At 43.1% G+C, this 26,541-nt stretch overlaps 1 protein-coding gene across 1 annotated transcript in view; it reads left to right on the forward strand.

Annotated features, from left to right (window-relative positions):
* DISC1 (DISC1 scaffold protein) overlaps window positions 1-26,541 on the forward strand; it is a 369,832-nt gene that overhangs the window by 114,630 nt on the left and 228,661 nt on the right. Inside the window, 2 exon segments of the mRNA XM_066236163.1 lie at window positions 9,302-9,356; window positions 14,412-14,514. Of these exon segments, the coding sequence (XP_066092260.1) occupies window positions 9,302-9,356; window positions 14,412-14,514 (158 nt within the window).

The raw sequence follows: 26,541 nt of genomic DNA on the forward strand, positions 1-26,541 counted from the left end.
GAATAGCCAAAGCAATCCTAAGGAAAAAGAATGAAGCTGGGGGCATTACAATACCTGACTTTAAACTATATTATAGGGCCACGATAATCAAAACAGCATGGTATTGGCAGAAAAATAGACATTCAGACCAATGGAACAGAAAAGAAAGCCCAGAAATAAAACCACATATATATGGTCAAATAATCTTTGATAAAGGGGCCAACAACACACAATGGAGAAAAGAAAGCCTCTTCAACAAATGGTGTTGGGAAAACTGGAAAGCCACATGCAAAAGAATGAAACTCGACTACAGCTTGTCCCCGTGTACTAAAATTAATTCAAAATGGATCAAAGACCTAAACATAAGACCTGAAACAATAAAGTACATAGAAGAAGACATAGATACTAAACTCATGGACCTAGGTTTTAAAGAACATTTTATGAACTTGACTCCAATGGCAAGAGAAGTGAAGGCAAAGATAAATTAATGAATGGGACTACATCAGAATAAAAAGTTTTTGCTCAGCAAGAGAAACTGATATCAAAATAAACAGACAGCCAACTAAATGGGAAATGATATTTTCAAACAACAGCTCAGATAAGGGCCTAATATCCAAAATATACAAAGAACTCATAAAACTCAACAACAAACAAACAAACAATCCAATAAAAAAATGGGAAGAGGACATGAACAGACACTTCTCCCAGGAAGAAATACAAATGGCCAACAGATATATGAAAAGATGCTCAGCTTCATTAGTTATTAGAGAAATGCAAATCAAAACTACAATGAGATACCACCTCACCCCTGTTAGATTAGCTATTATCAACAAGACAGGTAATAGCAAATGTTGGAGAGGCTGTGGAGAAGAGGAACTCTCATCCACTGTTGGTGGGACTGTAAAGTAGTACAACCGTTATGGAGGAAAGTATGGTGGTTCCTCAAAAAACTGCAAATAGAACTACCTTATGACCCAGCAATCCCTCTACTGGGTATATACCCCAAAACCTCAGAAACATTGATATGTAAAGACACATGTAGCCCCATGTTCATTGCAGCACTGTTCACAGTGGCCAAGACATGGAAACAACCAAAAAGCCCTTCAATAGAAGACTGGATAAAGAAGATGTGGCACATATACACTATAGAATACTATTCAGCCATAAGAAATGATGACATCAGATCATTTACAGCAAAATGGTGGGATCTTGATAACATTATACGAAGTGAAATGAGTAAATCAGAAAAAAACAAGAACTACATGATTCCATACATTGGTGGAACATAAAAACGAGACTAAGAGACATGGACAAGAGTGTGGTGGTTACCAGGGGTGGGGGGAGGGAGGATGCAGGAGGGAGGGAGGGAAAGAGTTAGGGGGAGGGGGAGGGGCACAGAGAAAACTAGATAGAGGGTGACGGAGGACAATCTGACTCTGGGTGAGGGGTATGCAACATAATTTAATGACAAGATAACCTTGACATGTTTTCTTTGAATATATGTACCCTGATTTATTAATGTCATCCCATTAACATTAATAAAAATTTATAAAAAATAAATAAAGTAAGATTTTAGTATAAGAGCATGTGTGCACAGACCAGAAGCAACTGCCAGCAGACATCAAGACTTTCTGCACAACTCGGTTGTGAGGGCTGAAAAACTCTTCCTTGCTTATAAAAATGTCAGCAATGTCCTATGTCTGCCTCTGTCATTAAGATTATCTATAACCTATGTGTTTTTTGGAGTCTCTAAATCTCTACACATAAATTAATATTAGTAAGAGAATCTTGCATGGTAGGACTAGAAGCTTTTTAGAAATAACCTGGTCCTTAGAGCACTTCTCAAAGTGCAGAGGTTGCCGGTTCAATCCCTGGTCAGGGCTCATATAGGAATAGTTCGATGTTCCTGTTTCTCTCTCTTTCTTCTCTCCCTAAAATCAATAAATAAAAATTAAAAAAAGAGAAAAAACCAAACCTGGTCCGACTTGCTCACTTTGCAGGTGAGGAAACCAGGTCCCAGCAGGAAGTGCCTTGTTCGAAGTCTTGCAGAAAGTTAGTGAGTGGTCCTGGGATTCTCTGAGAGTCACTAGCATTCATAAGCAGCCAAGGCATTTGCTCTTCCAAGGCTCACAGTTGGCATCCTGGTGTGACTCTGGTGCTGAGGCCTGGGCTGGTGCTGAGGGTGGTTGTGGCTGGGCTGCTGGTGGTTGTGGCTGTGGTGGGAGGAAGCACAGCAAACAGCAGAAGGGCACGCAGGGTGAGAGGGAGTTTCTCTAAGATGTGAGCACAGTGCAGTTCGTCCAGGCCCCTTTACACATGTGGCCCAGAGGAAGAGGACCAGTAGACCTGCTGGCCTTGTAGGCCAGGATCTGTCCTGCACTGTGATGGGCCTGCACATCAAGAAATATCCACACGTTCAAAACAGCCACTGCTTGACCACTACTTGGGCCTGTAGGTGAGCTCATGGCTGTGCGGCCCACCCTCAGGAGGGGATGGCCTGAGGGGAGGCCCTGGTGGAAGACATGCTCTCAGTTCTTTGGGAGGCACTTCTGGTCTTGGCTTCCTGAACCCACTCTGGGTGGGAATATGTGTTGGACCCACAGACGTTTTACCCCAAGAGTAAGGAGGGCCAGGTAAGGAGCGTTAGGGCAGCACCTTCTGATGCCTGGAACTATGGCAGTATTGAAAATATTATTACTAAGAGAGGGTACAAATTCAAGTTTGTTATAGGCTGTTGAGTTATGCCTAAGTGACAGCTTCTGGGGAAACAGTAAACATTTGTTAGTTACTATTTGGGGCATAGGGTTGCCTAACTAAATAGACACTGAATGCAGCTCTCAGCCTTTGAGGAAGATTACCTCTAAGCACAATCACCAATTCTAAACTTTACATAGTGGCCGTCTGATTTTGGTAGCATGCTGGCAGTGAGGACTCCCTGGCACTGGCTGGAGGCAGGCTTCAGGCCGAGGCCCTGCGTGCCCTTTTTAGTCGGGCCCTTACCTCCAGCGCTCCAGTTCCCCACGAGTCTCCCTTCCCATGCCAGTGCATGTTAGTTTGTTATAGCCACTATAACAGCATCCCACAGATGGGTGGCTTAAACACTGAATTCTATCCCAGTGAGACATTCAAGATCAAGGTGTCGGCAAGGTTGTCTCCTTCTGAGGGCCTTGCTGGAAGGACCTGTTCCAAGGCCCTCTCCTGGCTTGTGGACGGCCGTCTTCTGTGTCTCTTCACACTGTCTTCCCTCTGTGTGTGTTTCTGAGTCCAAATTTCTCCTCCTTATGAGAATCCCTACTTCTTATATTGAAGTAGGGCCCATTCTAACAGCTTTGTCTTAAATAATTACGTTGGCAATTACACTGTCTCATATGGTAAAAGACTTCACCAAATGAATTTTAGAGGGGCACAATTCAACCCATACACAATCTATGGACAGAGGCTATTCAAAATAAGTAAATCCAAGAGAGGAAGACTTCTAAGAGATGGACTGTCAAAAGAGGAGAGGAGATCTTACTGAGCAGACTTAGTTTTTAACCTTTTTCTTCTCACACGAAGCTCCACTGACAGCATACAGTAAAAAAGAGATGGTTTTGAGTCCTCACTCACGCTGGGAGGTGGTAGAATGTGGGGATGGAGACGCAGCCCGTCACCACCCTGTGGTGTGAACATGTCTCTCGAAGAGGGGAGACGCTCCCAGTGCGCCCCAACTCCTCCTTAGAAGACAAGAGGGTGCCTCAGTCTTTAGTCAAACATTAATCAAGTGCCCACTGTGTGCCAGGGACTTCTCCAGGACAGATTCCTGCCCCATGGGGCTTTCCTTCCAGTGGGAGAAGGCAGGAATAAGCAATAACCATAATAAATAAGTAAGTTAAATAGTAGGATCACAGGTAGTGAATGTAGTGGGGGAAACATAGGAGAGAATATGAAGTTTTCAGTTTTAAATGGAGCAGTCAGGCTGGTCTCCTCCCCAAGAGGGTAGATTAGAGCAAGGAATTGCAGGTAGGAGGGAGTGTTGGCCCCACGTGTCCTGGGGTGGGGGGCTCCCAGGCAGAGGGGCCCATGCCAGCCAAGGGAGAATCAAGAACTGTCAGGAGGCCTCTGTGGAAGGTGGAGCGAGTTACGGAGGCCATTCTGACAGGAGGTCAGAGGTGTGGTGGGAGGTGGATGTGCTGGCCCTGTGGACTTCGCTCTTATGAGAGCAGAGCAGAGCAGTGACGTTATACTGGACATGCTTGAGAAGGCTCATTCTGGCTATACAGTCTAGAGAGGTGAGGGAAAAAGCAGGGGACCAGTTCAGAGACCACTGCAGTGTTCCAGAGCAGGGTGCCCATGGCCTGGGCCAGAATGGTAGCTATAGAGGGGGTTTGTTGGTTGGATTGTTTTCCTGAGAGCTATTTCTCACCCTGAGACATTGAACCCAAACTGTCAGGCTGACATTGTCCCGCATGAATGTCTCCTTCTGGCCCTTGACCAAGTCTTGGCTTGTACTATTTAGATTAGTTACTGTGATTGAATTCAGTCCATTTTCACTTCTAATTATTGTTGAAAAGCAGTTTGTCCTTCCCCAAATTGAGTTTTTATTGCTGGTATTTTTGACATCCATGGTAGCATTCTTCCTGTGATACTGAGGAATATTTAAGGGGCTCCTTTTTATTCCTAACCTGACACAAAGGCATATTATGTGAGCTCCTATGCTAACCATTGGGTTATGAGTCATTAAGAAAAATCAAAGACATTCTCAAGTGAAATATTTTCATAGCCACCCCTCAGAATCCTTACTCCTATGCAGCAGACCAGAATGTTTTCATTGCACTCAGACTTGTTGCTGTAGTGGCTCTGTGTCCCATTGGTGGGTTGAAACTCTCTGTTAGTCTGAAGCAAATAAAAGTCATCGTGTCCTCTGTCATCTATCTGCTTCCATAGAGAATAGTGACTTTGTTTTCTTGGATCCTGGAGCATCAGCATGTAGGATCTTAATAACACTACTAATCGTTCTATTAAAAATTGAAAAAAATCCCACCTATATAAGGTTGCTATAGCTGCTGTAACATAGTGCCACAGACTGATAGTGTAAGCATCAAAATATATATTCTCACAGGTCTGGAGGCTGGAAGTCCAAGATCAAGGTGTTGGCAGGGCTGGTTGCTTCTGAGAGCTGTGAGGGAGGGATCAGTGGTAGGCCCCTCTCTGGGGCTTGCAGATGACTTTATTTTCCCTGTGACTCTTCATGTCATCTTCCCTCTGTGTGTGTCCATATCTGTGTTCTGTGTTCATATTTTTCCTTTTTATAAGGACACATGTCATACTGGAGTAAGGCCCATCTAGTAACCTCACTTTAACTTAATATTTCTATAATGCCATCATCTCCAAATGAGGTCCCACTCTGAGGACAACAACATAATGAATTGAGTGGAGGGGAAACCAGCAACCTTTGCTAGACCCCTTCGTGCTGGGCTTCCGTCCCTGCCACCAGCCAGGCCACCCTGCCGCCGCGTGCTTTCTCTGTAGCAATTTCTCGTCAGTTGTCGCAACTTTCCTGAGGCTTCATTGGTTGAAGGTGAAATTTGTTCATCTGATTTTAACACCTGTTGGTGAGTAAAGAAAAATGTGCATTTATAAATAATGCTATTTATTATATTGTAAGTTTTACATAATTCTAATATAAAATTCTAAATCTCAGTCTGGACATTGACAGCATATTTCAAGTAAATACAGACCTCCCAAGAGAGATGGAATAGTTAGTGTTTGGAGAACAGATAGCTGGGCTGCCTGGGTTATCATTTAACCATTTATCAACTGGTTAACCCTGGGAAAGTTATTCAACTCCCTCCTTGACTGAGTTTTCTTGTCTCAAAATCTAAATACTTATAGAGTTTTGAGCATCTAATCTATGTAAGGAATATAGAAGCATGCCCAATATACAGTAAATGCTCAATAAATGTTTAACACTATCATTCCCAGTGTAGCTGCTTTTAATAAAGATACTTATTTGAGTCAGTTAGGCCTGTGTGCATGTTCCAACATTATCTGCTAATTTGTGGAGACAATTTATGTGTTCCTAGGGCACAGTGTAATTTGATCCAAGATGACAGAGCCTATTTGTCATAACAATATGCAAACTTGAAAGAAACACAGGGATTCATTGTAATCATTGATGTACATACAACTCTTATTTATAAACATTTAACTCATCTAATTCGGTGATTTTCATTTGTATTTTTGTTCCTGGAATCATAGTTTGGGGGTCACAGTGTGATGGAGGTAGCATTAAGAGTTTGGGGTCCATGTGACATCATTTTGCCCTAGGCCAGACACCCCACCTCAAACAGAACAGATCCCCTGTTATCTATTTTATACATTACAATCCCATATAAAACTTTGTTTAAATAGTTCTCCTAAAAATAGCTTGAAAACCATGGTGTGGTGGTGTCTAGATTATTCATATTCTTCTGCCCCCTGCTGCTTTCATTCCGTGTCTACCCCAGGGATTCAACTAATGTTAATATTAGCCTGAGCAAAACATAATTAGGCAGGTAAATCTACTGCAAAAAGTAATATAGCATAAATTAAATTAAATATAAATCAGATCAAATATAAAACAATGCATTCAATTATCTGCCTCCCTGCCTCCCTGCTCTAACATGGATTTCTGAGAGGAGACCAGTTTTCTTTCCTGGAAAAGGCCAGAGCTGAGCCAAGACTCATGAATTGTGTCAACCTCGGAAGGTGGTGCTTGGCCCATAGGGCATTTGCTGAAGATGTTGGTCGGCTAAGTTTTCAGGGTCAGTAGTGAACCCACGACCTATCTGTCTTAATTATTAATGCATGGACTAGTCTTTGTGTGTTGTTGGGAGCACCTATTTATAAAATACTATGAAATGCTCATACAGGATCCATGTTGTGGTGAAACGTTGAAATTATTAGTTGGATGGACTCCCAATGGTCTGCCAAGGTTTTGAGTCTGGAGAGCAGATGTCAGCAGCACAGAGCTGCTGCTAGAATCAGAGGCAGGATGGACACAGGCCCATCTTTGACACCTCTATCCTTCTCTCCCCAACATCTCAAGTGGCTTGGTCTTCTCCCCGCTCTCTATATTAGCAGCCACTGAGACTTACCTCCCTTCAAGAGGTCCAGTCTCCAGCCAGCTGGTGTCTGGAATTCTCTGGTTGGGATTCTGCATGCTGTTTCCTACTGTCTCAGTTAAGCGCACTGATTTTTATCATGTTGTGACTCTTGAATTCAGCAAAATCTGCTGTCCCATGCCTTCCTTGTTTATCAGCTCTCACCTCTTGTGTCTGGTTGACTTCAGTGCCATGGGGACCCCTTCCTCTGGTGGATGTCGGTCTGCAGTGGTGGTGACATTGGTTCGAATGGGCCCACACCAGTTCCAGGGGATTTGCAATTGGAACGAAGTTGCTTGTGCTCAGAAATCACAGTTGATGGAGGTGATGACATTCAGAGCCAGTTCTTACAGTGGAAGAACATTAATTGGCTCTTTGCAACACCTGCCATGTGCTGACCCGCCACACTTACCCCAAATGCCTGACCTCCCTTTTCCAGCTCACTGTTCAAGCAAGTGACCACTGGTCTTCTACATCTGTAACTTTTTATTCCCTTTTTGAGCTCCTGATTGGCTCTTGCTGATGGCAAGAACCAGGTTTACAGGTTCCATGTTCCTAACTTACTAGGCGCCCAGTAGAAATTGGAACAATGAATGTGCTTCTGGACAAGTGGATCCAGGATAGCTCCAGGTCAGATGTGCTCATTGCTCTGCATATGTGCTCATTGCAGCATCAGCATAGCAAAGGACTCCACTCCTTCCTCCCCTTCCTGACTCCCTCCCTCTGCAGGCACTTGGACCTCCCGATTCGGCTTTTGCTGAAGGTGCCTGCTGGTTCATGACATCAGAGTGTCCTCTAAGTCATCTCTCAGTGCTGCCCAGTTAACTTCCAGAAAAACTCATATCTATCTTTTAGCTCTCCTGCTCAAACATAGAATGATTGCCCATTGACCGCAGGATAAAGCTCAAATTCTTAGCCGGCCTTCAACACTGACTATAGATTGTCCTTGGTGTTCATTTTAATTGTAAATATTCCAAACACAGTGAAAAATAGGTCAGTTACTCATTTATCTCCCACGGAGATGAAACAAACATTAGTATTTCCCCATTTATTTTCCCAAATAAACAAACATTATGGATACAGAAAGACATCCCACTCCTGCTCTTCCCACCTCCCTCTCCATTAGAAATAGTCACTGCCCTCTTCACTGTCTCTCTCAACAACTGACCTCTGTGAACCATTTGGTCCAGTTGGATTCAGCTCTGTCCTGAAATTTCATATTTCCTCCTTTTTCCTTTGAGGCCGAGTTCTTTCCACCTCTTCCAGTACTTTCCCCACCAACCCCCTAGTTTCTGCATCACTGCACAAGTTATTGTCTCCATCACTCACCTCGGGACAATACTCTGCTTGTGACAGTTGTTATGTGACAGTTTGAACCTAGCATTGGGTTTCTATTTCCCTAATAGTAATGTTTTCCTCTTTTATTATACTTGATTATCTGCATGTACTCTTTTCCATTAGATAACAATGCTGAAAATACAATCTGAGTTTTGGTTTCATTCATTCATTCTGTAGATATTGACTGAGTGCCTACTTCTAAGCTCCAGGAATTGTTTTAAGCACTGAGGATACTGGAATAAGTACAACAGACAGTTGCTGCAATTGTAGAACTTCCAATAGAGGGAGAAGAGAAATCACATGAATACGTGAATGTGTCAAGGTGAACAGGATTAAGGGAAGAAAGAGACAGGGAAGAGCCTAAAGGCTAAGGGAATTCTATTTTAGGTCTACTTTAAATACTTGTGTGTCCTGTCGGTTCCATCTCCCTGCTAAACACAGAAGGTGTTCAGGACAGATCTGTTGAATTGCAGAGTATACACAAGCAGATCAGCTAGATCACCTACCTGTGGAGTGCCATTCTGTGTAGACCATTGTTTTTGGAAGATAATTACAGGAATGTAAATTTTAATTCTCTGTTGCCGGGAGCACATTGTGTTGTTTCTTCTCCTTATCAATAGATGTGCCCTATGGAAACAATAACAGATTTTACTATTGGCCTAAATAGAGCATAATTAGGGAGGGACAATTTGCTTCCAGCAGCATATTGACTCCATAGTCAAATGGAATCCATTTGGCATCGTCTTTCCCATGGTTTCCCAGCCATTGGGGTGACGCAGTTGCACTGTTTTCCCGCGTTCTCACAAAGGGTGGATTGGACTGTGATACCAAGAAGACCAATGTTCTCTCTCTAATTCTTCTAGCCTCCAGGAAAGGATAAAACCCCTCAACTTGTCACTTAAAGAAATCACTGAGAAGGTAAGTGCCTTTTTAGACGCATTTTCTAAGGATGTTGCTGAAGTTTTCTTCTGACTTCATTTCATGTTGGGTACAGAGGACACCTGGGCTTTTCAGACTTTGCAAAGTTGTTCTCAGCCAACTGCTGAGCCGAGTGAGCCTGGGCTAGGACGGCTCATGGTGGGGGCCATGGCTTGCAGTCCTTCTGGCATTGGCTAGTGTGGTCTTTGCGTCAGAAGGAGCAGTCAGTGTTGGGGAGGGACAGTGACCACTGTTGTGCATAGTCACTTAAATGCCTTTGCTTAAAGACTTTCAATATTGGACTGGTGTGTGAAATTAACGACTTTTTCTCCCAGGAGGGTGGGGCTCTGGTTCTTTACAAACATGCAGAAATGGTACAGTAGTAGGTGATTATTTTGTAAAGTTTTCAAATTGACTTGAAAGTCATACTGCCTATTTTATCTGGCAGTCATACTTCATATCAGGTGTGGTTTGTGTAGAGATAGAGCAGTTCTTCATCAGGCCCCAGCAAAGCATAGTCAACCCAACTAAATAGCTGTGTCCTGGTTGGTCAGAATGACCACTGTATACAGAACAGAACCCTTCCCTGTAGGGATGGTTATACCCAACTGAGTTATTGACAGAAAGAAGCAGGAGCAATTACTCGGAATTATCACTGAGAGTTGCGCAGAGTACTGGGTACAAATAATAGATTATTTGTCATTAGGTCTGGGAACCAGGGGTAGTTATAGAATGGTTACAAGGTGAAAAGAACAGATTTCTGAACAGACAGTAAAGCAGACCAGTCCACTGGCCTGGAAGGAGTCCACTGGCCATGTTGTTCTCAGTGCCCAGGGAATAAGATCAGGAGGACCTGCCAGGGGCCTGTGGTCCACAGCTCAGTCAAGACTGGGGCTGTGCTGTTGACAGACATCTCTCCAGCTGCTCTGGCCCTCCTCCCAGTTTTGGTGTCTAATTCATTCCTGAAAACAGCATTAAATGATTTTGCTAAAAAGCAGACCACAGAGCAGCAATTTGCTAAGCTATTATGCAGAAAGGAGAGCTTCCTGTTAGGGTTAAGTCTTGTTCACAAAACGGCATTGGGGGCCCTGGCCGGTTGGCTCAGTGGTAGAGCGTCGGCCTGGCATGCAGGAGTCCCGGGTTCGATTCCCGGCCAGGGCACACAGGAGAAGCTCCCATCTGCTTCTCCACCCCTCCCCCTCTCCTTCCTCTCTGTCTCTCTCTTCCCCTCCCGCAGCCAAGGCTCCATTGGAGCAAAGTTTGCCTGGGCACTGAGGATGGCTCTGTGGCCTCTGTCTCAGATGCTAGAATGGCTCTGATTGAGGCAGAGCAATGCCCAAGATGGGCAGAGCATCGCCCCCTGGTGGGTGTGCCAGGTGGATCCCGGTCGGGCGCATGCGGGAGTCTGTCTGACTGCCTCCCGGTTTCTGGCTTCGGAAAAATACAAAAAAACAAAAACAAAAACAAAAAAATGGCATTGGACCCAGGGTCCTGGAAAGCTTGAAACCTGCTGGGCCTTCCCAGAGAACTTCTCAACTTCCCAACTTCCTAAGGAAAGGCGGGATGAGCTAACCTGCATCCTCAGGCAGGACTCAGATAAAGGGTGTTTACTTAGGTTCCACTGCTAAGTGGGGCTGAGACCACCCCTCCCTGCCCCCTGCTTCCAACCCCAGCCCAACTGCAGGGACAAGGGAGGCTGACTTACTCTACCAATTTATTTTATTTATTTATTTATTTATTTTTATTTTTTTTCTGAAGCTGGAAACGGGGAGAGACAGTCAGACAGACTCCCGCATGCGCCCGACCGGTATCCACCCGGCACGCCCACCAGGGGCGACGCTCTGCCTACCAGGGGGCGATGCTCTGCCCCTCTGGGGCGTCGCTCTGCCGTGACCAGAGCCACCTCAGCGCCTGGGACAGAGGCCAAGGAGCCATCCCCAGTGCCCGGGCAAACTTTGCTCCAATGGAGCCTTGGCTGTGGGAGGGGAAGAGAGAGACAGAGAGGAAGGAGGGGGGGGGTGGAGAAGCAAATGGACGCCTCTCCTATGTGCCCTGGCCGGGAATCAAACCCGGGTCCCCCGCACGCCAGGCCGATGCTCTACGGCTGAGCCAACCAGCCAGGGCCTACTCTACCAATTTAATGTGAAGCAGGAGGGGAAGTGTTAAGAGAGCAGACCTGAATTTCCGCCTAGTAAGTCACAGCGATGTCACCCACTAGTATTCAGTCTGCTGTCAATGTCTGCTGCTGTGACTTTCAGGTGGAGCCACAGGGAGGTGAGGATGGGCAAGTGGTAGAAATATTCCTTCTCCTGTATTTCCACCTATAAATACGTGCCTCTTATCAGGTGCATTGTAATTTCTGTGTAGAATTAAAATGTGGGAGGGCTCTTGGGTTTGGGTTTATTGAGTATCATGGCATATGTAATATGAACAAATCTGAGTCTCAGAAGTGAGTAGGTAGGTGTCATGTGCATAACACAGATGGTATTTATAAGTGTGTGTTTGATATGACACATTGTGTACACACACATGTCCACATAGGCACATGACTTTGGGGTTTGGGTGTAATCTGCAGCTACTGTTAAAGCTACTAGATTTGCCCCAATGCCTAGAGTGAGTTGTCTTGGCTTGTATACCTTCTCTAATGCATTTATAAACTACTCATAATTCCCTTGCTTTTCTATAAAATTAAAGAGCTCATATCTAAGATTTACAAATGTAAATGTGAAAGCTCCATTGATAATGAGTTCCTTAGGGTCCAATTTTACTTGGAAATAAAAAGTAGATGTAGATTTACTGGGGTATGTATGTAGGCAAATATGTGTGTAGTAGGGGCATATGTTACTCTACAGAGAATGAAGCCCAAACTACCCAGTCACACAAAATAACTTTCCACTGTGGACTTGATTGACTAGTGACCTTGAGGTAGAAGTCACAGCCTGGCCATGTTTTATTGATTTAGTGCATTAGGGTTATAGATTGGACATTCTTTTGATTCCTCCCTGAAAGAGAGAGAGAGAGAACCTTCCCTCCACTCATTGCATTTCGGCTCTTATGGGTTACCCAAACCAAAGGTAATTAAGGGATAAATGAGATGGAAGAAATAGTTGGAAATAAGTGGGAGATCTGGAGATGAATAGATATTAGATTATGTCCAGCAGTGCTCAGAAGACTGTACATTGAAATTGAAGAAGTTTTAGAGATTGTTTTTTATTAATAGTGACAGCTTGAAGGATAGATTTGCTCAATAAAGGAGAAACAGACCCAATTATGATTAACAGATATCTGCTAAAATCAGAAATATTGGACATGCATTGAATGAGATATAAGAATTATGGCTGGTGTTATGGAGTTAACAGAAATGTCCTTAGACTTTGTTGACTTTGTTAGATGAATGAAAGGGGATGACCCAGTCATTGGGCATGGAGCCCACTTGAGACTTTTGGGGAAAGGTGTCCAGAGCATCTTCCTTTTAACACCCAGTTCTAACATCCTGAGAAAGTCCAGGACCTTGGAGAGGGTCTTGGAATTGATCACTTGGACTTGTGGGGGTGCTCAGGAATGCTGGTGCAGGCTTTGTTGCAGAGGCTGCCAGACTGTTGCTTCCATAGAGAGTGAGTTTTATAAAGAGATTTGGAAAATCACAGATGCTTATGGGAAAGAACATGTTTAATACCATGAGAGAAATGGTGTGATGTTTTAGGCTGGATGGCGAGGTCTGGTTGGATTCTAAGAACAATCCCAATTTCAGTCTGAGATAAGTGAAACATTTCACGTTGGTGATATCTAGCAAGATACAGATTTTTCTGGGGAAATTCAAGTTTATGTTTTCTCTGGGCTCTGTGAATCAAAATGAATTAATTTTAGTTGTTGAATGGAATTTTATATTTTTAGCAGGAAAAGAAGAATGCTTCTAGGTAACATCCTTCATGGTTCACCCCCAGATGTCTCCACAGTCATCCAACTGTGGTGCATTGTTTTTGAACTCAAAGTTTTTCTGAGTAGCTCATTAATCTGAGCATTGATATCAACTGGATGGGAAGTTTTTGCTTTAAATAGAAATAAGAAAACTTTGTGATGTTGGGTTTCAAACAAAATAAAAGATAGCCTAAGACATTTGGAAAAGGGGACTGAGATTTAAAATGTCTGCTATTTTGGAAAAAGCAAAGAAAAAGGTGAGAAATGTTTGGAGTATCCTGGAAAAATAGTAAATGCTAAAACCTGCAAATCTCGCTGAGACTATCTATTTTTCAAATCTGATGTGCCAGCAGCGGTCTGCCCTTTGAGTTTCACCAGATGGTGTCTCCCAGGACTCTGTTTAGTAGGCTGCACTGCCTTTGGTCTCAAGGTTGTGCCCCTGTATTACTGCCTACTGCACGCCTGACACAGAACACAGTCCCTGCTCACATAGAGCTTATATTTCAGTGGAGAGAGGCAACAAGCACAAAGGAATAAGAGCAAATAGTGTGTTAGCTGGAGAGGACGCTATGGAAAAACATGAAGCAGAGTGAAGGCAAAGGGACGAACGGGTGCTGTTTCATGTAGGTAGCCAGGCCTTTCTTCCCAGGGAGGTTTGAGCAGGACCGTGAAGGGTGTGAGTGGACTGATCCACCTGGGGCAGGAGTATTTCAGAAGGAGGGAGTCAGTGCAAAGGCCCTGAGGTGGTGTGGGAAGAGTGGTGACATTGTTTTAGTTTGTGGTTGTGCTATTGTGTGAGCTCATGTCAGTTTTGTGTGTGGGTGTCCTGAAAGGTATGGACCTAATGCTTGGAATATGCCAATGCTTACTTTATTTTGCCCACCCCTCCAACCCCTCCTTTCCCTTCTCTCTCCTTTCTTCCTCTGTCCCCTTCTCACTCCCTCCCTTCCTCCCTCTTCCTCTCCCTCCCTCCCTCCCTCTCCTCCCCTCTTCCTCCCTCCCTTCCTGCATTGCTTGCTTTTTAGGAACTCCCCTCCCATTCCTCTTTATCACCACTCTTGATTACTTATAAACCCAGAAATCTCTGGCCTGGCTGTTCTATTGCCTTCTGACTCATGGCTGTTTCTCTTCATCTAGGCATTTAGGACTGAGAGACTGTGCAGCAGGCTGAGGAAGAATGTTAATGAAATTGAAACCCAGCTACTAGCATTGCTTGAAGCCAAAATGCTCGCCATATCAGGTAACTGGAAACAGAGGAGACGCTGAAGCATTTGAAGTGGCCTAATGACAGCCACCATCTATGTTTTGTCTGTGATGAACATTTGGCCTGCGACTGAGGTCGCATTCAGACACTGCAGAATTTCCTTGGGGAGTTTCACTCAAACCCAGGGAATAGCATGGGCAGCGTGACCTCCTTATGGAGGGTGGGTGAGACTCTTACAAGTACATACACACACATAGTAGAAAATAAGTTATTTGTATAATAACTGTATTTTGGACTTCCACTTCCTTTTCCTTTAAGAGTTTAAGATGGGATGCGCGCTGTGTGCCATACAATTCTAGCCGATGTTTACTTAGCATTATGTATCTACAGAAACACAATGAGGATTGCTGGATGTGACCCACCCCTTTCTATGGGCGGGGGGGAATAATAACATGAGACAAGGTGATGGACCCCATTTAACAACCTAGTCACCGATGATAGATTTTTAGAGATTCTCAGTGGGTCATATTTCCTCCTTATCTGGTAGTTATTAAGGGATCTATCACTCCATTAATTAGTAGGTTGAAACATGAGTTTCTGAAAATAGTATGTTTTAAACATTCTGCTGTATTATTTTATTTTAATTTTGCAACAGCTAGATTAAGTTGGTGGGAGAGATACAGATTGGAGCCTCAAGGAGCAGGTCGGGATTAGGGCCCTGGGATGTGTGCTTTGGTTACATTCCCTCAGTTGCTGGGGGAGGCACCTCAGGGCTAGAATCCAGGTGTGATATGTAGACATTTAACCCAGTTACGTAATGACATCCTCCAAGCACTCGCTGCGTTTCATAGACTGAATGAACCTATATCTCGTCAGCTTCAGAAGAATCATAAGAAATTAACCAAAAGGTACAAACAATAATTACATGTATGGGTTTTAATTGGCACTTACAGAAGGAATACAATAACTGGCAGCGTCTGCTCTTTTGATCATTACACAAGTAACGTTGGTAGCTAAGGAGCAATTTGGTTCCTGGCGCAGCCGCGCAAATTATTTACAACCAGGAGGACATTGAGATGGGAGTGTGAGGTTGGCTCTAAATAGCTTCACGTGCCATTGACTTGGAATTATGGCCCCATTTGCTGAGAGAAAAAAATAAAAGAAGAGTGAACACAATCTTGCTTTCGAGTTAGGGTTTTGGCTTTCTTAATCAATATGTCTTTCCTAGGAATGCAGGTGGATGTTGCTCTATTGAACCTCCAGGGAGGACATGTGTCCTTCAGGCAGCAGAGCTAGCCCTCTCTCAGGTGTGAATCATCTCTTTTTAGAATCCCAGGAACAGTTCTTAGGTTGGTGGGCCTCGGTGTTTCTTTGATCTGTTGAGAAAATCGTTGAGGCCTGAATTAACTGAGCTGGGAACTCACCTGCAGACAGCCCTGCTTCCTGATGACTCTTGGTGAAGGGGCCTTCCAGTCAATGCCTAGATCCCCGGGGGTTGAGTTGGTGACAGGGCAGTCATCATTCTCTTGCTATTTCTGCATGTAATGTGACTTCTGTTTTCCTTCTGAGCTACACTCCACAGCAGGGAGTGCCCGAGGAAGGGAACGGTACTTCCCTTAGGATCCTGATGGGACTATTTTGGTACCTTTAGAACAGCAGACCCTCACCGTTAGACAAGAGTAAGGGAAAAATTTCTGAGAGGAGCCATTCTCCGTGTTGGGCTATCTTGTGTGTGCTGAAAGCAATGCCCTTGAGATTCTTAGACGTCCTAGTGAAGGGAGAGAGTTTTAAGGGATGCCTTTAAGATTGCACAGGCTGTTTTGTTTGTCTGAACATTTCTACAGTTCCTGTCTTAGCTCTTCCATCCAGGATTTGATCAATGAAATGAGGCCTTTTATTAATTTGGGTATCATTTGCTCTCTGCAGAGACTAGAAATAAGAAACAGTTTCATTTTCAAACTCAGCAAGTCCTAGCTTCTCTATATTTAACAGAGTATTTTCTAACTCACCCCTATTTTCTTGAATTTTATCAGAGGCAGCAACTGGAAGCCAGTGGACACTTCCATATTCTGCTTAGAGTCTCCCTTCCTCCATGCTGACGTTCATTAAGAAATCCTTTCTTGGCCCTGGCTTGTTGGCTCATTGGTAGAATGTTGGCCTGGCATGTGGAAGTCTTGGGTTCAATTCCCAGTTAGAGCATACAGGAGAAGCGACCATCTGCTTCTCCACCCCCACCTCTCTCTCTTTCTTTCTCTCCCTCTCTCTCTTTCTTTCCCTTCTGCAGCTATGGCTTGAATGGTTCGAACAAAGTTGGTCCTGGCACTGAGGATGGCTCCATAGCCTAGGCCTCAGGCACTAAAATAGCTTGGTTGCTGAGCAACAGAGCTGCAGCCCAGCCTGGCAGAGTATTGTCTAGTAGGGGCTTGCCAGGTGGATCTTGGGAAGGGTGCATGCAGGAGTCTGTCTCTGCTCCCCACCTCTCAATAATAATAATAATAATAATAATAATAATAATAATAATGTCTTTTATCTATGACTTCAGTTGATGATGTTACCAGACTTCCTGTCACAATGTTACAAGGGTCCTGTTTTTTTCCAGCTGCCAGTAAAATTTTTGTGCTTCCCCTTCAGCCTTCACTGAGGCCTGCTTAGCCTGTACTTGGTCCCTCCCAATGGCAGTGCTTCGAATTTCAGGGCTTTGTTACAGCCACATGCCACTCTCAGACACCAGAATCTATTCACTTTGATTGCTGCATAGCAGACCACCTTGACTCAGTGACTCAAAACATCCCAGTCATTTATTTTGCCCATGAATGTGCAACTTGTCAGGGACAGCTGGGGTGACTCAATGAGGGCTGAGGAATCCATTTCCAGATCATGCACTCATATGACTGGCAGGCAGGTCAGTCTGTTGGTTCTTGTCCACATGAGCCTCACTATTGCCAGCCTGGCTTCCTTACAGTATGGCCACTAGAGTCTAAGAGCAAGTGTCCCAGGGAAAGGAAATGGAAGGTTCTGATTTCTGAAGGCCTAGACTCAGAAACTGGCATGAGTCTTAGTAATGTGTGATCAGTTACACCCAGACTTCTCTTGAAACAACAATAATTTATTATATCACATAATTTCTGAGGATTGGGAATCCAGAAACAGGTTAGCGGGGTGGTTCTTGCCCAGGATCTCACGAGCCTACTGTCAGGATATAGAGCGGTGCTCAGTCACCTCAAGGCTTGGTGGGACTGAACTATCGCTTCCACACTCTGTCAGAGGCTGCTGGCAAGGTGCCCCTGATCCTCCATGGGCCATGCCCAAGGGCCACTCACAACGTGGCAGCTGATTTCTCTAGACCAAGTGATTTGGGAGGGAAAGTGAACAGCACAGAAGTCACCATGCCTTGTTAGGAGTTAGTTTCCAAAATGAGTGGGAGCAGATTTGGGCAGGAGATGACCCCTTGGCTGGCTGTCACTTACTGCTGATGGTTCCTGGCTAATGAGCCTGTAGTAAAAGGGCTGTCATGGCATTTAATTCTCTTATTACAAGGTGGATTTGGCCCTAAATGTCTGTGCAGTCTCCTGCCCACTGAACTGGGATGGACCATGGCTTGATAAGGATTCCTTTGTCCAGCTGGTTTTTGGGACTGAGTTAAAAAACTCAGAGAGAGTCCTGCTGAGTCCTCTCTCCAGGCTGTTTAGTAACCTTATTCTTGGAAATGTGGTCACTGTCATGGCTGGATCCCACCCAGTAAATGAGCCAAGGAGAAGAGTATCTCCCCAAGGCCTGCAGCAGGTCTGACCTAACTGCCTATTTCAGGCCTCTTGCCCTTGGGCCTCCTCACAGTTTTTCTGGGTTAAGGTTGAGAGTCCTCTTTCCACAGAAGGCAGCCCCACGCCCACCTTGGTGAACTGGCTGCCTGGGAAGGAAGTGACAGCAAAGGTCTCCATGAAAGGGAACCCAGCCTACACAAGGGCTCTTGACCTCTTTGCTGCCCTCCCTGAAAACTCCACCTTCTGCCCCAGGTCTTGATTGCTTTGGCCCTCACTAAGCTGTGACCCTTTGGCAGCAGTGAGGGGATGGGCTCAGAACCTTCTAGAGAGTGTGTGGTGGGTATGGCTGACATGGGCTCTGTGTTTAAGATGTCAACATCAGAAGTCTGGGCCTGTCTCTAGAACCATCATGGGCCCTGCCCAACCATTGTTTGTCCTCTAGCAATGAGTGCTTGTGTCTTGAGCTCAGTCTGGTTCTACTCTCTGTATGCCCTGTCCTCCCTCTGACAGCTGTGGCCTCCTCAACCCTGCTCCAGTTCCCAGGATTTTTCCTGCCAAAAAACAGAACATATTTATATGGTGGAAACCCACGTTTATGACTCAGAATCAGGCATTTTTCCTGCCTGTTGCTGGCCTTTTGTCTTGGACTCTGGGTCTATACTGTTGCTGAGGTGTGGTCCTGGATGGGTCCTATGACTGGGTTGTACCTCCGTCTGTGCTCTGGAACCTTACAGGCATCACAATCTATCTGGCATGGGCCTGCCGTGCTCTGGCAATTTCCCTGCCCTGGGATCGAGGTCCCGCTGTCTGATGCCTGGCCTCTGATATCGCTGATGTTGACATGGAGCCGGCATTTCTGGCTCCAGCCTCGCCCCTCTCAAATCATCTACCATTACTGCTCCAGTCCATCTGTTCAGTCACCTGCTATGTTTTCCTTGAGCTTTGCCTAATGCCTGGCACCCAGGAGACAGTTAATAAGAGTATTTTTTTAAAGGAGCCTCATTTATTGATTGCTGATCTCCAGAATTGTTATTTCCTTTCCTCCTTTGGGTTTCCCCTCAGTTTGAGGGGAAAATCTGCCTCCTCCTTTTCTATTTTCAGAAAACAGACATGTCAGATAAACATTTATTCTGTTTTAATTTTTTAATTACAGTTGACATTTAATATTATATTAGTTTCAAGTACAGCATAGAGGATAGACATTTATGTAACTTGCATAGTGATCCTCTTGATCTGGTGCCCATCTGGCATCATACATGGTTATTACAGTATTATTGACTATATTTTCTATTCTCTACTTTACATCCTTGTGACTGTAATTGAAAATTTGTACTTTTTAATACGTTCACCCTTTTTACCCAGCCCCCAAGCCCCCTCACATCTGCAATCATCAGTTGATTATCTGCATTTATGACTCTGTTTCTTTTTGTTGCTGTTGTTTACTTATTTTGTTTTATAGATTCCACATATAAGTGAAATTATATGATATCTGACTTATTTCACTTAGCCTAAGACCCTCTAGGTCCATCCATATTGTCATAAATAGTAAGATTTCATTGTTTTTATGGCCAAATAATATTTCATTGTATATATGCACCACATCTTCTTTATCAGATTGTCTATTGATAAACATCTTAGGTGGTCCCAGATCTTGGCAATTGTAAATTGTGCTGCCATGAACATGGGGGTGCATATATCTTTTTGGATTTATGTTTCGGATTTTTTCAGATAAATACTCAAAAGTAGAATTGCTGATTCATAAGATATATTTTTATTTTTTTGAAGAACATCCTTACTGTTTTCCATAGTGGTTATACCAATTTGCAATCCTACAAATAGTGCACGAGGGCTCCCTTTTCTTTACATCCTCACCAACACTTGTTTGTTGATTTTATTGATGGTAGCTATTCTGACTGGTGTGAGGTGATATCTCATTGTGGTTTTAATTTGCATTTCTCTGATCAGCAGTGATGTTGAACATCTTTACATATGTCTGTTGGCTACCTGTATGTCCTTTTTGAAGAAATGTCTATTCATGTCCTCTGACCATTTTTACATTAGATTTTTGGTTTTATGGTGCTACATTGTATGAGTTCTTTATATATTTTGGATATTAACCCCTCATGGAATGTACAGTGTGTCCGTAAAGTCATGGTATACTTTTGACCGGTCACAGGAAAGCAACAAAAGATGATAGAAATGTGAAATCTGCACCAAATAAAAGGAAAACCCTCCCAGTTTCTGTAGGATGATGTGGCAGCATGTGCGCATGCACAGATGATGACATAATACCGTGTATACAGCAGAGCAGCCCACGGCCATGCCAGTCAAAATGTGGATGGTACAGAGGAAAGTTCAATGTGTTCTGTGGCTTGCTAAATTCAAATTCGTGACCAAAGTGCAACGTGAATATCAGCACGTTTATAATGAAGTGCTACCACATAGGAATAATATTACTCGGTGGGATAAACAGTTGAAGGAAACCAGCAGTTTGATGGAGAAACCCCGTTCTGGTAGGCCATCAGTAGTGACGAATCTGTAGAGGCTATACGGGATAGCTACCTAAGGAGCCCTAAAAATCTGTGCGTGAGTCCACATTAAACTGCACTGAATAGGTATGAAACTGGGAGAGTTTTCCTTTTATTTGGTGCAGATTTCACATTTCTGTCGTCTTTTGTTGCTTTCCTGTGACTGGTCAAAATTGCACCATGACCTTACGGACACTCTGTATTATTGGTGAATATCTTCTTTAATTCAGGACATTTTTTGTTTTGTTTATTTAATATATTTAATCATTTATTCTGTTTTTAAAAAAATATTTTATTTATTGATTTTATGGGGGTAGGGAACAAGAAGTATCAACTCATTGTTGCTTCACTTTAGGTTTTTTTTCTTTTTACGTGAGAGAGACAGAGACAGAGAGAGGGACAGACAGACAGGAAGGGAGAGAGATGAAAAGCATCAACTCTTTATTGTGCTACCTTAGTTGTTCATTAATCACTTTCTCATATGTGCCTTGACCAGTGGGGGTCCTCTAGCAGAGCAAGTGACCCCTTGCTCAAACCAGCAACCTTAGGTTCAAGCCAGTGACCTTAGGATTCAAGCCAGCAACCTTTGGGCTCAAGCTAGCAACCACACTTAAGCCAGCAACCCCACGCTCAAGCTGGTGAACCTGTGCTCAAGCCAGCAACCTCAGAGTTTCAAACTTGGGTCCTCTGCATCCCAGACTGACGCTCTATCCACTGCGTCACAGCCTGGTCAGGCCATTTTAGTTCTTGATTGCTTATCTTATGTGCTTTGACTAGGCAGCCCATGGTTTCAAACTGGCGACCTCAGTGTTCCAGATCAAAGCTCTATCCACAGTGCCACCACAGGTCAGGCTAAATAGTATTATCAAGATGTGTCTGTCACTTCAAGCCACTTTTTTTTTAAAGATGGCTCTATCCAATTTGACTTTTCCTTCATAGAGTACAGAAATTAGCATACTTAAAATGCATTCATTGCAGACAAATGTGTTTAAATGGCAGCCTGAAATCTTTTTTATCTTGTAATTTTTGGGGGAAATAAGAACATTCTGGGAAAAAAACTAGGTGTTGTAGATAAACACAACATGTTTCTTTCTCTCTAAAAATGTCCATGATTTAGGTCGATGGCTGGAGGACATGATAGGCCAGTAAAGATTTTTTCAAAGATGATGTGTAGCCTTTCCCTGGTGGGATACCTTGGTTGGTTAGAGTGTTGTCCCAATGCACAAAGGTTGCTGGGTCTATTCCTGGTCAGTGCACATACAGAAACAGATTGGTGTTTCTGTCTGCCTGTTTTCCTCCTTTCCTTTTTCTCTAAAATTAATAAAATTAAAATAAATAGATGATGTGTGTCTAATGTGAAAATAAATGAAGACCCACCAAATGGGAAGAAGCAAAGGCTGTTATTTAAGTGCCTGTGATATATCACTTGCATTTTGGCATAGACACAAAGGCAGGCAGAGGAGAGGGCAAGCTTTGTAGTGGACAGAAGGAAGGTTCCAGATGTGCTAATTGGAGGCTGCTGGCCTGGGGAAGCTGAAAGTGGCTAATTAGAGCATCCTATGTGATTGGTCAAGGGGACATATTTGGCTCTCTTTGGTTGGTCCTAAGTTGGAAGCAGGGACAAAAACTAAAGAAACTTTCAGTTATTAGTCAATCATGGCCATTTTGGATCAATTGTTACAGAAGTGATGTTTAGCTTTCTAGATTGTTACTGGAGACAGCAGCCTAACTACCTGCGAGTCAGACTTATAACAGGCTGGCTTGCTGGACTGGTTATTGTAGACATGCAGTTGACTTCATGGGTAGGTTGTTGTAGGTTATGGGTCACAGTTTTATTTTTATCTATGATCTGTTTGTATATTTAGTCTCACCAAGCACCACATTTTCTTAAGCTGTTAGAGGAGTCTATGCTATATGTATGATCCTGTGTTTCCTAGCATCATTTTCCTCTTATCTTTTCTATGAAACAAGTGATGGTCTAAATTGTTTGATGTGCAAAATCAGTCATGGGGTTCTGCCCACAGGGAATGCTTCCACTTTGCCAGGAAATCACAGTGAATGAAAGAAGGAAATAAAACAGAAAATGGCAAATTCCAGTTGAAGGAGGTTCTCTGGAGAGGTGGGACTGGGGGCAGGGGTGGGTGGTGGCGGGGCTCATTTGTTACCTTGGTTCAGTTCACCCCAACTCCCAGCAGGTAGCTCTGATGTCCCTGAGGAGAGGCTCTGGATGACGAGGGTACTGTCCTGCCTAACCATGTGGACTTGAGCTTGGTGTACATGAAAAGATCTGGTATTCTGTCACAAAAATGATGCAAGACTCTATCTATTATTAGTTTTGGTGTTTGATACTTTTCAGTACTGGCTTTATATTCTACTTCCCAGTAAAGAGTATAGGTCAAATTTGGGTAGGTAAAAATGGATAATTTTAGGAGGATTGTTACAAACGGAAATGTCTTTTGGCCCAGGTAAGTACTTTGAGTATGTGGCATCTCCCTAAGTAAAGGCACAGTTAGACCTGGGGACTGGCCAGCTGAAATAGTCTACCTGGGCCCAGAATTCCTCCCCACCTGCCTTGTGCTCCCTCCCTTTATGGATGACTTATGGCCACCTGATCAAGTCATTTACTGAGATGTATTTGGTGGAATAAGCACCTATCATGAGGTTGGAAAACCAAGTTCAAGCCAGTAACCTCATATGGGATCTCTAAAACTTTGTGACCTTGGGATGAGCACTTCTTGGGTCTCAGTTCCTTCAACTGAAAACCAGGGACAGTTGTTAGAAGACCATCTTCCTGGATTGTTGTGAGGATGAAATGAGATGATTTATATAACAAGAGCCCTATAATCTCTAAAATCAGACTCTCAAACAAAGGCCTCAATAAATGACCCTAGATATTATAAATTGTGTGTGTGTGTGGTAAATATTTAAACTCAGATATGCTGAGGAGAAAGTTAGAAAGAGGAGAGTGGGTAAAATTCACTTTGGCTTCTGCATATGCCTAGAGGTTTTTAATTGTGTTACTTGTAGAATAAAATATTATTATTTTATTATTTTTTTTACTATTTATTTTAAAAAATTTATTAAGACAGTTAATTTTAATGGGGTGACATTGATCAATTAGAGCACATAGATTCAGAGAAAACATCTCCAGATCATTTTGACATTTGATTATGTTGTATACCCATCACCCAAAGTCAAATTGCCCTCTGTCCCCTTTTATTTGGTTTTCTTTATACCCCTCCCCTTCCCCACTGCTCCCCTCTCTCCCTTCCCCTCCCCCTGGTAACCACTGTACTCTTGTCTATGTCCATGAGTCTCAATTTTGTGTCCCAACTATGTATGAAATCATATAGTTCTTAGTTTTTTCTGATTTGCTTATTTCACTCAGTATAATGTTATCAAGGTCCATCCATGTTGTTGTAAATGATCCGATGTCATCATTTCTTATGGCTGAGTAGTATTCCATTGTATATATGTACCGCATCTTCTTTATCCAATCATTTATTGAAGGGCTTTTTGGTTGTTTCCATGTCTTGGCCACTGTGAACAATGCTGCAATAAACATGGGGCTGCATGTGTCTATGTACCAATGTTTTTGAGTTTTGGGGGTATATACCCATTAGAGGGATTGCTGGGTCATATGGTAGTTCTATGCTTAATTTTTTGAGGAACCACCATACTTTCTTCCATAATGGTTGTACTACTTTACATTCCCACCAACAGTGAATGAGGGTTCCTTTTTTTTTCCCACAGCCTCTCCAATACTTGTTATTACCTGTCTTGTTGATAATAGCTAATTTAACAGGTGTGAGGTGGTATCTCATTGCAGTTTTTTTTTTAAATAGATTTGACTTCTCTAAGTACCTCATATAAGTAGAATCATGTAGTATTTATCCTTTTATGACTGGCTTATTTCACTTAATATTATGTCCTCAAGGTTTATCCATGTTGTACCATGTCTCAAAATTTCATTCTGATTTAAGACTGAATACTATCGCATTGGGTTGTTTCTACCTTTTGACTATTATGAAGAATGCTGCTATGAACATTCATGTACAAATTATTATGTGGACAAATGTTTTCATTTTCTTGGGTATATACATTTTTTTAGGAGTGGAATTGCTGAGTCATATGGTAATTCTACATTTAACTTTTTTTTTTATTAAGTTTAATGCAGTGACATTGATAAATCAGGGTACATATGTTGAGAGAAAACATCTCTAGATTATTTTGACATTTGATTGTGCTGTATACCCCTCCCCCAAAGTTAAATTGTCTTCTGTCACCTTCTATCTGGTTTTCTTTGTGCCCCTCCCCTCCCCCAACCCCTCTCTCCTTCTTCACCCCATCACCCCTCCCCCTCCCTCCCACCCCTGTTGCCATCACATTCTTGTTCATGTCTCTGAGTCTCATTTTTATATCCCTTCTATGTATGGATTCATCTTAGTTTTTTTTCTGATTTACTTATTTCACTCCATATAATGTTGTCAAGGTTCATCCATGTTATTGTAAATGATCCGATGTCATCATTTCTTATATCTGAGTAGTATTCCATAGTATATATGTACCAAAGCTTTTTAATCCACTCGTCCTCTGACGGATACTTGGGCTCTTTCCATATGTTTGCTTTTGTGAACAATGCTGCCACAAACATGGGGGTGCATTTCTCCTTTTGGAGCCGTTCTATGGTGTCGTTGGGGTATATTCCTAAAAGTGGGATAGCTGGGTCAAAAGGCAGTTCAATTTTCAGTTTTTTGAGGAATCTCCATACTGTTTTCCACAGTGGCTGCACCAGTCTGCATTCCCACCAGCAGTGCAGGAGGGTCCCCTTTTCTCCACATCCTCGCCAGCACTTATTCTGTGTTGTTTTGTTGATGAGCGCCATTCTGACTGGTGTGAGGTGATACCTCATTGTGGTTTTAATTTGCATTTCTCTAATGATTAGTGATGTTGAGCATTTTTTCATATGCCTATTGGCCATCTGTATGTCCTCTTTGGAGAATTGTCTATTCATCTCTTTTGCCCATTTTTGGATTGGGTTGTTTGTCTTCCTGATGTTGAGTTTTACAAGTTCTTTATAAATTTTGGTTATTAACCCCTTATCAGACGTATTGTCAAATATGTTCTCCCATTGTGTAGTTTGTCTTTTCATTCTGTTCTTGTTATCTTTAGCTGTGCAAAAGCTTTTTAGTTTGATATAGGCCCATTTGTTTATCCTGTCTTTTATTTCACTTCCCCGTGGAGATAAATCAGCAAATATATTGCTCCGAGAGATGTCCAAGAGCTTACTGCCTATGTTTTCTTCTAAGATGCTTATGGTTTCATGGCCTACATTTAAGTCTTTTATCCATTTTGAGTTTATTTTTGTGAGTGGTGTAAGCTGGTGATCTAGTTTCATTTTTTTGCAGGTAGCTGTCCAATTTTCCCAACACCATTTGTTAAAGAGGCTGTCTTTACTCCATTGTATTTCCTTACCTCCTTTGTCAAATATCAGTTGTCCATAGAACTGTGGGTTTATTTCTGGGTTCTCTGTTCTGTTCCATTGATCTGTATGCCTGTTCTTATGCCAGTACCAGGCTGTTTTGAGTACAACGGCCTTGTAGTATAACTTGATATCAGGAAGTGTGATACCTCCCACTTTATCCTTCCTTTTTAAGATTGCTGAGGCTATTCGTGTTCTCTTTTGGTTCCATATAAATTTTTTGGAATATGTGGTCTATATCTTTGAAGTATGTCATTGGTATTTTAATTGGTATTGCATTGAATTTATAAAT

The sequence above is a fragment of the Saccopteryx bilineata genome, chromosome 1 (genome assembly GCF_036850765.1).
Source record: "Saccopteryx bilineata isolate mSacBil1 chromosome 1, mSacBil1_pri_phased_curated, whole genome shotgun sequence".
Taxonomy (NCBI): domain Eukaryota; kingdom Metazoa; phylum Chordata; class Mammalia; order Chiroptera; family Emballonuridae; genus Saccopteryx; species Saccopteryx bilineata.